Genomic DNA, 14466 nt, shown 5'->3' with positions numbered 1-14466 from the left:
CACAGCATCTCTGTGTATTTTCTAAATAAATATAAATTGAATTCTCATCTGACAGCACACATGAAGAAACAGTCAGATTAGGTGGCCCATCATAAACTGGAGCAATCAGAGGGGAAAATACAACAAAGAGCTGAATAGTATGAACGACACTGTCCCTGTTTGTTGTGATGAAGAAATATGTCACCCAATGCAGCTCTATGGCTCTTTTGTGTTTTTAATAGTTTTCAGAGGTTATTGGAGTGATATGGTGCATAAACCGTGAGACTCCACAGGGCTGTACATAACAGGATGAGTTCTTTGTTGGCTTTGGTCTTTTCATGGGATTTGCTAATAATAATAAAAAAGGTCATCCTAATTCTGAATACCAGTGGTCAGCAGCTGGCGACCCACAGACCAAACCTGACCTGTCTGCAATAATATCTGGCCCGCCATATTATTTTCATAATCAGTTTTTAATCATTGTGCAATATTATTAGTGTTATATAATTATATAGATATTATGTCTAAATAGAGAATCTACTCCACCTGAAGATACTTATATTTTTTATTCGTGGGTGAATGAGGGAGAATGACGGACACTGTCACGCATCAGGCTGAGGCCTTCACTGCAGTCGGGTGCTGAAATAGATCTCCATCATGGTTGCAGCCATGGCTTGTCCAGATTTGCTTTTTTTTTTAATGCTGCAGCGGTACTTCATTTTACCGATAGCAAGTCCCAAATGTTCTGTTACTTGCTATACTGACATCTGAGAAGGGCAGACATATGTGTGATATGAAAAAAATAACAGCAGTTCAGTAAATCCATAAAATGTGTGTGTATGTATGTGACTTTTGGCCACAGCAACAAAACAAATTCCACTTGGATTCTAATCAATCAATTTCTTAAATTAGCCTTTGATTAGGTTCTGGCCCGCCAACTAATGGATTAGAAAAAGAGTGGCCTGAGGCCAAACTTACTTGCCGACTCCTGCTTTAAACCTTACTTTAACCACCTTGCACTGCAGTATCAGGACACTGGAGGTGTAAAGTGCATAATGCAGCCAAAACAAACCCTAACAAGTATTTGTTGCCTTGATCAGTCCACATACACATTCTACCTATCTGATTTCAGGGGCTTAGTGGTATGCCTCTGGGTTAGTATTGGGTGTTTGATTGGGATATATAGTCTAAAACGAGGTACAGTAAATGCCACATCTAAATGTCAAAGAATATTTATTCATAAATGTCTCCAAAAGAAGGACTTGCTGCCAAACTTTGTCTTCCATCACTAATGAGCACAATATGAACAAATATCACCCCACCATATCAACTCACAGCCGGGCTCTTTAAGTCTTGCATTTAGATCTCAGAGGCTCTCAGCATCGGTCTCAGGAGAATTTATCAGCAATCATTTATGGAGATAAACTGCTGCAAGTGGAGCAACAGCTGTGAAGCTGCTAATCAAAAAGCTTCCCAGGGGCAGGTGTGAGAAATTAGCACAATAACGACTCAGAGTGCTGATTTGCTGATTTGCACTCTGTTAGCGCGCAAACTCACTGTGCTTAGTTATGCACCGCTTTGTCGTACACTAGCAGTTGTTGTGATTCTCATCCTCTATGTCCTGTGACACAAGTAACCCAACAATTTAATGAACTCTGTGTTTAGAGTGTGCAGCCAGCCAAGCTCTACACCAGCACAAACACACACACATTTGTTTCAGATTGTCAAATAGACTGAAGGAGAATACCTCACTTCTCTTGCATATTGCTCCATTTTCCAAATGACTACTCAGAGGGTGAAACATAGCTTTTGATATGACCCTAAAATGTTGCAGAAGCGGCCCTGCCCTCCCCATAGGTTTCTCGACGTGAATGCTGATGGGATGTCTGGCGAGATGAAATTGTTTCCTGAAGTTGTCAGATTGCGGCGCTGCTCTGTCCTCGTATTGGATTGTAGCGTCCATCTCTCTACATCTTCTGCTGACAGCCCCACCCATTTCTCCTCATTTCCACCCCTTCAAAAAAAAAAGTAAACGATAATGGGTTTTATTTAATGTTTTTCCTTTTGTCTCATTTTCCAATCTGCAGCCCCATTTGTCAATGTCATCTATGTCTAAGGCTGAGTGAATGCAGTTTCACTCCAGCAAACAGGGTTTGTTCTTACCACAGATGATGATGTTGATGGAGGTGATGGATTGCATTGATGTAAATTCATTTATGTAACTTTTCGCCTAAACAGTCTTGAAGTGCCTCTGTTTGCAGTGTTAGAAAGTAGTCTATATTCCTGTTAGGCCAGAAAGCCTTTCCTGTGTGGGCCCCCTTACATGGTCTTCATCCATCTTAAACTCTTCCCACTGTGGAGTAAATCATCCTTTAAACCTCATATTTGCTTTTTTGTTCTGCAGTGTAAAACGGGCTTCTCCATCAGCTCATTACCTTCTGTCTGATTAGTGTAATTGGCTCTCTGTACTGAAATGTAGGACAACAGAAGGATTTGTAAACATAGCTTTCTGCTCTAAGGAATACCCAGACTCAGACTTCTGGACCCCAGTGTATATTCAGCATAGGAGAAGTGGAGTGAGAGAGGACAAGATCTGTAAGACTCTATTTGAGTTGCAGATGTAGAAGGAACGAGACAAGTGACGAAAGTGTAGAGAAATAACTGAAAATAGGATCACAAAGGAGGAGGCGACAGAAATGTTGCCATGAATGAAATACTCTCGGGGAAAAATGAACCTTGACTGAAAAATTTGATCCAGTGAGATGGACTTTGAGGAAATGTGTTTTGATCACCAGCCAATAATAGTTCTTTTCTCTGATAATGGATTTTTTTTGTTCTTTTCCTTAATGGAATAATGATGACGGCTGTAGGCGATTCACGCTCACCGAGATTAGCTGAAAGCCGACTCGAGTCGGTGTGAAAATACAGTCTGAAATATGTTTTATGCAGAAGTTTTTCAACTTTTCACCACAGTAGCATTACACACACACATATGCTGGGACGATGTTAGAGTTTGACTGTTAAACATATTACTCTGCTACAGGGGCAGGGCAGCGATCCATATTTTGGCATCAGTGTTAATAAAAAATTTAAAAAAAAAAGGCTCCATCAAAGTAAAACACTCATTGTATGAATGAAATGCACTTCCTTGGCAGCTTTGTTAAACAGCTCCCCCCCTGAACTTTCAATTTACTGAATGCCAGCCCATTTTTGCTTGCACATCAATACAGTTTTAGAGTTTGTCCTCCGGTGTCCCCTGTGTATCAGAATCAGTTTCATTGACCAGGTGTCTTGGCACACGTAAGGAATTTGGTCACGAGCCTGTGGACCTGAGCACACATTAAGTATGAGCTGCCATTGAACTTGACTTTAAAATAGAATCTGTGATGATAGGAAATCCCTCAATGGGCTTTGATTACTAATTCAGGATTGATGGAGGAGACTCACTGATCCATCTGAATAATTTAACCTTTCAGGGTCTACGGCCAGAGCACCGTGTAGGGTAGAATACATTATACTTTTTTGTATTTTTTTTTTTACCGTGTGCAACTTTATTTTTCATGTTGGGAAATGCTTAAAGCTTCAAAGTTTGTGTTCAACCATGTAAGGCGTTGGCTTCATTTTCATTTCACCATTTAATTTATCTAATTTCAGTTGTTTAAATTTTAGTTGGCCGCTTTAACCATCATAACTTGATGCCTTAATCAAACATTTAACCTGTTTCTGACAAAAACCTAAATCTTCCCAACTCTAAACTAACCCTTAGCCCTAAAAGAAAAGGAAGTTCTGCCTGTGGGGACGTTCATTTTGTCCTAACTATGAAGTGAACCCCCATGGGTTAGTGTGTAATCAGGCTGAAGTCCTCATCCACCAGGATAAGAAAAAACAAGCCCACACATTCACTCAGACGTACACACACTCGCATACCCTCACACACACTTCTGTTCAGTTTAGCTCCAACACTTGACACATGCATAAACGACAGATGTTTTCAAGGATCCTGCTCTGACTAAATGATTTCCTTTGCATACATTATAAATGCACACCACACAAATTAGCTACCATCTTGCTTGATGAAATAGTTTTAAATGGGCTTTCGTCAGCGAGAATCAATTTTGACGCAGTCAGAGGGACACAGTGGGGAAGTGTTATGGCGAGATTTGGTCCTGGTCCATCAGTTTTCATGTTTACAGCTCTGACACCGCACTGCAGGGTTGACAAACTGATCACACAAACAGTCCTCGGAGGCAAACATGATGGTACTGGAAGTGACTCAGGCGCTCTATCCTATGAAAGTAATTTTTGGGGCGAGTGAACATCATACAATATTCCCTTTTTTTGCGTTCTCGACAGTTCAATAAGTAGGGAATGGAACCATAAACCCATCTGCAATGTTTGTGCACATGCACTGTGGTAGATGATTTCATTACTTACACTAACACACCTAATGCAGCTGCCAAGTTGTGGTATAGATGGGAGTTTTTATCAGATTGTATAGCATGTGAGAATGGCGGTATAAATCAGCAACGGCTCATCAGGAGTGTTCCTGCAGTCATCTGCATGCATGCATGGATCCATTAGTTCCCTGCGTTCAGGCATGTTTGCATGTAATTGTAATGACGCTGTTACCAGTCGGCTGAGTGATACATGTGTTCACAATGAGTAGGTTCAAGATGTGCACATAATACACATGTACGGTTACTTGATTATATGCACATTAATCATGTCTGTTTGTTTCTATTGTGGTGAGTGTTGTAGCCACTGAGCCTACTTCTTCTTGGCAGTTTGCTAATGTTAATACTGACAATTACTTAGGTGAAAACAGAGTCGTACATTGAACGTGATTTCTTTTTTCCCAAACTACTAATAGCAGAAAATGTAAATCACCCATGTTACAGTTTGTGCATAATATGATTCCATAATGATTCCCCTTTGGTTTCTCACCTTCATAGCATTGAAAGTAAAAAAAAAAAAATCCAAATGTTTATTGTAATGAACTTTAAAAATGAAATCTTCAAACTTTTTTTTTAATATTTTGTAATCCCTAAAGCCTTCAACAAAGTTGTACACACACAGTTTTAAGTGGCTCACGAGGGCATTTCCTTGAGTTCTCCTTGGTAATGAAGCCTGTAGGCCCACAGGCTCAAAATGGAGAAAGTAGCCATGACGCACCAGACCAGATACAAAAGAAATATGTATCGAAGCAGGTTTTCATAGAGGGTTGTTCTCACGGGGTTGCTAAGTCCTCTATATCAATATACTTCAAGAAAGTAATTCACAATCAATATTTTCTAGACATAACAGCAGTGGAGATGGTGGGTAGGATTTTTTCAAATTCATTTTAGGAGTTTGTAAACTCCAGGAAATGTTAAAGGAGATGAGAGAGGGCAAGAGAGAGCAATATTGATTCATAAAACAGTTAATTGAAAACCCCAAGCAGAGTGAAAAGTAGTTTAAAATCACACAAAACTCTTTCCACTCTGTCTCCACACACACAATGTACAGCCACAATATAAAACACACATGCACACAAAAACAGTAACATCTGCACAAGTGTATACACACCAGCCAAAACACACACACACACAGTGCCAGCAGTCCTTGCGGGCACAATTGTCATTTAAATAAACAGTCAGAATCTGTTTTCCCACAGTACATGCTGCATTATGTAGCACCCAGACAGCCATAAATGAAACAATATAATTCCACAGAGAAAAGTACAAGAAGCAGGGAAGACTTGAAGTTCAGCTCTGCTGTCTCGCGAAGGTCAAACTTTAAGGCAGTTGTGAGACATCCTGTTACAAAAAAACAAAAAAAAAGGTAGGGGGGAGGGGGCTCATGGGAGGAGAGAGAAAAGGGAATGATGGTAGAGTTGTGTGTTGAGTGTTGTCAGCATTGTCAGCACAGCAGTGTTGGGGAAAAGATGAGCAGAGAAAACTCGACTGCACTATCAAATATAAAGGCGAAAAGCCCCCCCCTCCAAAAAAAAAAAAAAAAAAAAAAAGCAGAGATGTAGCACAGGGACAGGAGGAGGGGTCCACAGGTCGGAGTACTGTCAAACCCCACAGCAGGGGTTTGATGTAAGATGTCTCTTGGGATCCAAAAGACCAACATATCCCAACATATCTGGTGTGAGGTGAACTTGAGAAGATTAGGTCAGAATAGATGGCAGACAGTGAGTCTATAAAAAAAAAAGTCCATGTAGCATTTTTGAGCTGCAACCGGGAGGGAAAGCTAAGAACATCCGAGTGTCCTGTAGTTTAGTGGCAGAAAAGAGGATTTTGTATTAGTAAACATGGCATTTTTGACATTGTCTCTTGAGAAATATCATCGACCCCTCGTTGTGATATGTGAATCTGATCAAAGGGCTTTTCACCGATGTTATCTCAATTCCCTGCACTGTGAGTGTAGCATGTAAACTGCCTGAGTGGAGGTGACTGACAGGTGGAGTTAAGCTTTCCCATACGTTGGAAATGGCTTTTCGCTGGGGAGTCGTGCAACTACTCGATAAAGACTGAGCGAGACCAACCTGTAGGTTTTTTACACATAACATCAACATATATACATCAACATGGTGTCCCGCTTCAGAAAAGTTTGTTTTATTTATTAGATAGCCCTCAACTATTGATGTGCACATATTCCCTAACGCTGTAGTAGGTGCGGTGAGCAAACCGATAACAAGCACTCGGATTGAGGTTCAAGTTCACATTACATTAACTGTGTATGCAGTTTCACATGCTTATTGGTGCTTCTTGTCTTCATAAATACCGTCATATCTGATTAACAATATACTGTAGTATGTATGAAGGAAGGCGTCATCAGCCTGTGACCATTGCGTGTTGAAATAGTAATAGTTATTCATCAGATTGAATTAAAGATGAGTGCATTATTGAGAAGACACAGGCAGACAAACAACAAATGAATTACATGCTGACATTTTTCTTCCAGCAACCACCTGGAGAAGAGCCTTCAGCTTCTGATGGACAGAGTGGATGATATGAGCCAAGACATCGTCAAATACAACACCTACAGCCGCAACCTGAGTAAGCAGCAGCAGCAAAAGCACCAGGTAACTCATGCACTCACACACTCAAACACAAGTGAAGTGTATATATACTGTACCACCTACAGATCGAATGAGCAAGCAGCAGCAGCAGAAACACGCACAAACCAAAAAGTGTATTTATATAGCGTGTTTAAAACAACTGAAAGAAAAGGCAACACAACAAGCGACTAAGCCTGGGAGAGTCTGAAAAAGTTTCTGTGCGGAACAAGCAGTCGTGTACTTTTGTTTAACCTTTTAAAATGTGCAGTCTAGCAGAGACACCCTGACTGCGAGGTGCTGATGCCAGGGGACGGCAGTAGACCGCTGCTCGGAGTCAGTAAAGTGTGTTCTGTATGTTGGTGGCTCGTCTTTGTGTGAGCCTCATTTGTTAGGGTGAGTGGTGAGACAGTCGATCCCAGAACAGTTTGAAATTGTCAGAAAAACCCACACTGAGACTTGAGGACAGTAAGTTCAGCGTTCTGCTGAAGTGACTGGCCCAGAGCGGGATTTGGACGTGAGATAAAAACAAATTTGTTCCATTGTTTTAGAAAGTTAATAAGGTTGTTAAAATCGATTTGGGTCAGCTCTGACTGGTGACAGGCTGTTCCCCGGTGAACAATCATTGTTTTGATGGATGTGGAGAGACGGGGCCGATAGAACCTGGAGGTTTTCCAGGATGACAAAGGCCGTGGGACTCTGGGAGACGGTGTTAAGGATACATACACCCCTGATTATGAAGGAGCTGGCTGTCAGTGTGGTGGTAGAGGAGGAGAGCAGCTGCAGTGATGGAACAAAACGGTGTCTATGAGCCACCGACCACGGCACAGACGGCACAAACCTCACCAGCTGTGAACGTGTGGTCTGAACAGGTAAGCGCGGCGGCAGGTGACGTGAGGGACCTTCTCGCTCCTCTGCCGGTGGGAGCGAGGCGGTTCTCCAAACTGCCCTTCAGCATCCTGCCACAGGGGGAGGAGGAGGAGAAACCTACTCCATCATCTCTCGGCTGTCCCACGGTGGATGGACCAGCTGTCCGAGTAACGCCAGCGACAGGTGGAGAGAACTGGACCAGTCCAGCTTGGACGGTTGCAGAACTGAGGAGGCATCTGCCGGGGGGGAAGCCAGAACCACAGGAGCTTTCACTGGTTGGACTGGACTGTTGTTAGACAGGGTCACCGCCTCATCTCGCGTCCATTGAGCACTCGAGCTCAGGATGACTGACGTGTGAGGTGCCGAGCAGGAGGAAAGCAGCGGATAACTTCCCACAAGAGCCGAGTCCTCAACAGCTGCACTGACGGAGGCAACACATCTGGACCGTGCAGCTGCGCATGAAGTTGGAGTTCCACGGAGTTGGACGCAAGAGAGTCTTTCAGCAGCAGTTCATCAGAAAGCTGTGAAACGTCCTCCTCAAGGTTAGCAATCGTTGCGTTAACTTTCCTAGAGGAGCACACAGTCCTCGCAGAGCACAGTTGGCGAGGCTGTAAAACCTCTCAGTAAAAGCGAGCGGCTGGTATAGCCACCAGGCTGAAAGGTTATAGCGTGTGACACATGCTGAGTCACCCGGGTACGATACCAATCAGCCAGAAAAAGCACGTGTTCTCGCCCCAAAGCACAAAAAAAAAAAAAAAAAAAAAAAAAAATTCACCCCCATGTTTTCAGATACACCTACAGCCACAGACTCAGCTGGAAAGCAGCAGGTACACTTCTCTCAGACATGGACACAACCAATTGCAGTCATAATCACAGCAGGCAAGCGGCAACAGCACCAGGTAGCACAAACAAACACACAACAGACACACACCTACCATCACGGGAGCTGAATTTTCCTCTGATGAAGGTAGAATGTGTCACAATGTTGTGCATTGTTAGCACCACGAGCTGTTGTTGCTACAGAAACGTCACGACCTGCACATCATATTCTCCACAGAGAGAGGAATATGTTTGTTTGTTTGGCACAAAGACCCAACAACAATCACAATCATTGTTTTCAGTGAAATACATGAATATATATATACACAGTGACAGTGATTTGAATTGCAGGAGGAGTGGGACATGGCGCCGGATTGAGTGGGCTCCAAATGATATCCAGTCTGCCTGACGGAGGCTGCATTAACGTTCCAACATTAATTAGCAGACGACAAGAAAATCACCACCACTAATACGACTCCTAGTAACTTTGAGTAAAGACACAGGGGCTGGTTTAAAAGTCACTCCTGTTGTTTTGACGGGACACTAATGAGATAAGAATGACTAATGTTAACCTTCAAATACCTGTCATGGTTTTATCATTCCCCCACCTCACTGCGGCTGCTGACACGCGCCCACTGCAGATCAGCATCGCTTGAATTTCAGACACGTTTCTTCCTCCATCTGCTGCATTATTTTTTCCTTTGAAAGAATTGTTCGTTTTCAGCCAGACGAGGGTGCCTCGGCGATACCGTCATTAATTTATCCTTATGTAAAGAAAATTTGGTTCAGAAGGTTAAATACCATGAGTCATGCTCAGACAATCTTCAAATACGGTTGGAGCCAGGGGGGCGCGCTGGTAGATACGGACACAAAGCTGCTATTAATAAATGAAGTCTTTCTTTTATTTAAATGAATAAGTGAAAAGCGTCTGTTTTTCCATTCTTTTTCTGTACCAGAGAGACGCATCACAAACCCAAACTTCATTTAAAAGCAGCCGCAGTAGCACTTTGTAAAACACACTTAACTTCAAACACAAACTGAGCCAGAAGCACCAAAAAGACCAGAACAAAAGGTGTGCATTAAGCATGCACACACACACACACACGCACACACACACACACACACACACACACACACACACACACACACGCACACACACACACACACACACACACACACACGCACACACACACATGCACACAAGGATGAAGACGTACCATCTGCAACCACAACCTCAACCAGATGCATCATAAACATTCAGCAGCACATGAAAACACAAGCAGTTAGATTGATAAACACACACACACACACACACACACACACTGTCAGGAAAAATGGAAAAGCAAAAAGGCAGGAGGAGGTGACTCACACATTTGTGTGGTGTGCGTGTGCACGAACTGACACCCACGTTCAAACAACTACAACAATACTCTGTCTTTATTCTCCGCACGTGGAAATGACGAAACGTCTGAAGTATTAATGTCCATCGTGCTGAGTCATCATCATCTTGGCTGACAGCGGATACGGCCGAGGCAGAGCTCACACACGTTATGCAGACTTCCAACAAAACACGCATCAGTGTGACCACAGGTAGTTGTGTGTGTGTGTTTGTTTGTGTGTGTGTGTATGCAGCACACGAGGCATTCACAACCAGGGCAGTGAAGTTACACACACCTACATAGACACACATCCTCAGGCCAATCCCCCACACTGCAGCCATTATGATCCATCATCCTCCACCACCGACCTTCTCATCACCGCAGCCCCCAAGCCTCACCCCTGACACACACACACACACAACCACACAACCACATACACACGCAGGCACTCACAGGCATTCATGTCACACACAATACCACCCAGACAGCCTCTTTAATGGCACCTACTTTTTCCATGTTTCACGTGATTCTCTACAATGAGCAAACAATACAGGCAGCGAAGCAGAAAGTGAGCCTCTATCACACCTTTCAGGCATCTACAGTACGCCGGTCTGTGTAATCTTGTGTTATTGACCCCGCTGCTTCCCGGACAAATGGAACCTTATTAATCATCATAGAAAGTTGCAAAAAGGCGGTGTGCTGAGAGGGGCTCCATTTTTCATTTATAGCCCTCTAAATTTGGTAATAGCAGGTTCCCAGGCACAATCTGTGGCCAAGTTAGTCTTTGTACCGGGAAATTTATGTCTCACTACTCCACATTTATTCATCCTCTATTTTCTTTCCCGACCACAGAAGCAGGCGACACTTTGCAAAAGATTAGGTATGGCGCGGTGCATTAGGCTTATGAACCGTGGAATCATGATTTATGGTGAATAACACAATTTGGCCTCAGTTAGATGATTCAGCGCTGAGTTATTATTTGTGAACCATATAAGTATTTGTTATGAAATTAAACCATGTCAAATCGTCATGGCTGAAATGTGTATCAGAAGAAATTTATGGTTGTTGAACTCCGCAAGTTCAACCGGCGTGTGTGTGTGTGCCAAACAGGTGGCAAAGAAGCTGAAATAAAAGAGTACGAGGGTTTAAGTGTCTGACCCAGAGGTCCTCGGTTTGGACGACATCCAGAACAGACCCACTGAAAACCCTTTATGAACCATTAGGTGCATATCTTTGACCTCATCCAAAGGGAAGCCAAGGATAATTAGACCGGGATGGGTGGATCCCAGCAGAGCGGCGGTAATGAGAGAACACCGAGACAACCAGCAACACGATACCGGCCCTGGAAGGCCCGGGAAGAGCCAGCGCCAAACAAATAACAACAAAACAGAGAGGCGTCGTGCTGCGATCAGTGAGACAACTCTGACGGGAGACAGGATTATTTTCAACCAAGACAACAACCTCAGACATAAAGCCAAGGCTACACAGGAGACCAGGCCTCAATCCAGTTCAGACTTTGCGGCAGGACTTGAAAACTGCTGCTCCCTCGCAGTCCCCGTGCAACTTGACAGAGTCTGAGGTGTTTGTAAAGAAAAACTGGGAAAAATAGCAGCAAAGGCGCCTTTAGCAAAATACTGACTTGAAGGAGGATGTCTTGTAATTATACTTAATTTAGATCAATTAGATGTTTTGTTTTTTTTACTTTGACATTTACTTTGAAAGGGGGGGTGAATACTTCTCAGAGAGTGTATGTCTATATTTATATATAAAAGGGTAAAACTGTTTGTTTCTACAATTTGTATGCAGTCCTACATTAGCATTTTGATTTAGCACAGTGATGCTGTGATGCATTGGGAGGGAAAAAAACTAAATCAGTCAGAACTCATTTGGAGCAAAAAGTTGTCTTTTTCATTTATTGTTTATCTGAGCCAATTTTATCAGCTTTGTGGTGCATTGTGGGATGCTTGGTTTGAAAGCACTGAAGTCCACCCACCCCGCTGCTTTTCCTGCGTGGCTGCCGCGACCTCCACTTCCACTGGTCTGTGTCAGTCTCTCCTCCATCTTGCCAAATTAACAAGGCTTTTAGAATCTCCAGAGACCCAGCACCTCGCTGATTTACCGACTGTCAGGCCTCCACTAATCACTCCATCCCCTGTCAGCACTTACAGCTCTCCTTTTTTCCTCTCCGTCTCTCCCCCCACCCCACCTTTTCTTTCATCGCCACGTTTCTCTACGTCTCACTTCATTCTTATTAGTTTTTCTCCCATAGTTTCCAACGCCGGCCGTTCTGCCTCCCTCTCCTCACCACCCGCTGTCGCTCAGCTCTCTGCATCTCTAACTATTTCTCTCCTTCCTGATACCTTGCCCTTTCCTGTTCCTGACTTCATACCTTCTTTTTTTTATCTTTCACTTTCTCTACTCCCACTCCCCACCTTCCTGTCATCATTCTCTCACCCTTTCTTTTCACCTAAAATTCCTATTCACTCCTTCTGGCCTCCATCACCCCCATGCCTTCCTCTTATCCTTTTCTGTCCGTTATCTTTTTTTTTTTTTTGCACTATCTATTCCCTTTTCACATCTCTCTCTCTCTCTCTCTCTCTCTCTCTCTCTCTCGCTCACTGTGCTATTTATATTTGTTTTTCTTTTGCCTCCCCCCTCCTGTGCCCTCCTCCACTAATGCCATCCCTTTGTCCCTTTGTGTCCCTCCCTCCAGTACCTGCAGAGGCGGCAGCAGGAGAACGCCCAGCGACAGAGCAGAGCGGAGCCCCCGCTGCCTGAGGAGGACATCAGCAAAATGTTCAAGCCCCCCCAGCCTCCACCACGCATGGACACGCTGCTTATTGCAGGTATGTGCTCACACTGACACAAACACACACACAGAGCACTCAGAGACCCCCCTCCAAACTCCATCAGCTGCCTCTGCTCCCTCACAGGAGCTCGGGTTCGTTTTTGTAATTATCTACGCCATTATCTTGAAATTACATTAATTTAAAGTTTATTGACTCAATCTCCAACTCCACCGCCCCTTTCCCTGCTGCTTCATGCTGTTCAGCTCTCCTCCACCTTCAGACAAAATGTCTGATCTTTCCGTTTATTCAGTTTTCTTCCACTAATTCGATGTTTTGCTGTGCTGCTGTCCCCCCCCCCTCCCCTAAAACCGCCCTATCTGTCGCCTACACCTAATTGTGTGCATGTCTGTGTACAAATGCACACATGTATGTATGTTTCCGTGGGCATGTGTGTGTGTTTTTGTGTGTGGGCGCATTGATTCATGTGGCTTCTCTCCAACAGGGCAAGTTAACAACTACTGCAACAACGTGAAGGAGTTCACCTCGCAGAACCTGGGGAAGCTGTTCATGGCCGAAGCTCTCCAAGGCAACAACTAGAGGAAAGACAACGGGGGGAGGAAGGATCTGTGAAGGCAGGGAAGAGAGGGCACGAGGGTGGGTGGGGGGGGTTAATAAAAGAGAGATGCAAAACCACCATTTGTTTTCTAAAATGTATTCATTGTTGTTTTTATGCCAAAACTCATCTTGGATACAAGATTATATTTGAAGATCACTTGATTTTGATTGAAATAAAAGACTCGCATCTCTCCATCCTCTCCAACTCTGTATGTTTTCACACCTGAGCTAAAATCTTCTTTTGATCCTAGCTGCAGTGTTATTATACTTTAGGCTTTGACATTATTTGTTATGCACACAAAACAAAATGGTTAGCTTTGTTCAGAATATGCTAAAATGAATCTCGTGCATTTTACAAAATAATTATACACTAGAATGGTACTTACATAATACATCATTTTATTGCTACATGCTTTTCGTCTTGCAGTTCAAACGCCAAGCAGGTGAAACCAATTATTGGTGGATTTGCTGAAGTGTCGGTTCACGTGGTGGGAACAATGATATTCTTGTAAACAGAACTGCGATCAGTGAAAGTTGAGCGGTAAATTGCCAGCTACATACTCGGTCCCCACTGTCTCGCCGCGCTGAGAAGTCTTGATTGTCTTTTTGCTTTCCTGAGGTGAAATTACACGATGCAGCAGAATCTGTCTTTCTTCCACACAGGTAGCAATTAGCACTTGTTTATTTTTGGGATACAAAAAAATAAAGTCCCAGTGGTGAGATTTGGCACGAAACAAAGAATTGTTGAGTTTTCAAGACAACATTTGAAGAAGGAACTGCAGGTGTGCCTGACAACAGACAGAGAAACAGTCAACGGTTGCTTTCCTTCTTTAGTGTTGTCTGTAATTGCTACAACCCATAAATCATTTCACACAATTTAGAGAAATTACCAACAGGGGAACCAATTAAGTGTTTGTGAAGTTTATTCCTAAAAAAAAAACACAGGATGATAGATTATGAGAAATAAATCAAA

At 43.3% G+C, this 14466-nt stretch overlaps 1 protein-coding gene across 1 annotated transcript in view; it reads left to right on the top strand.

Annotated features, from left to right (window-relative positions):
* The window catches only part of LOC310999437 (eukaryotic translation initiation factor 3 subunit H), a 56627-nt gene extending 42939 nt beyond the window's left edge, over positions 1–13688 (top strand). The window contains exons 6-8 of the mRNA XM_083989866.1: positions 6928–7048; positions 12803–12935; positions 13381–13688. Of these exons, the coding sequence (XP_083845992.1) occupies positions 6928–7048; positions 12803–12935; positions 13381–13475 (349 nt within the window). The 3' untranslated portion in view covers positions 13476–13688. The remainder of the gene's footprint in view (positions 1–6927; positions 7049–12802; positions 12936–13380) is intronic.
* Positions 13689–14466: the final 778 nt, after the last annotated feature.

Source organism: Trachurus trachurus (genome assembly GCF_905171665.1).
Source record: "Trachurus trachurus genome assembly, chromosome: 16".
NCBI classification, from domain to species: Eukaryota; Metazoa; Chordata; class Actinopteri; order Carangiformes; family Carangidae; genus Trachurus; species Trachurus trachurus.
This window is presented reverse-complemented; position numbering and strand designations above follow the sequence as displayed.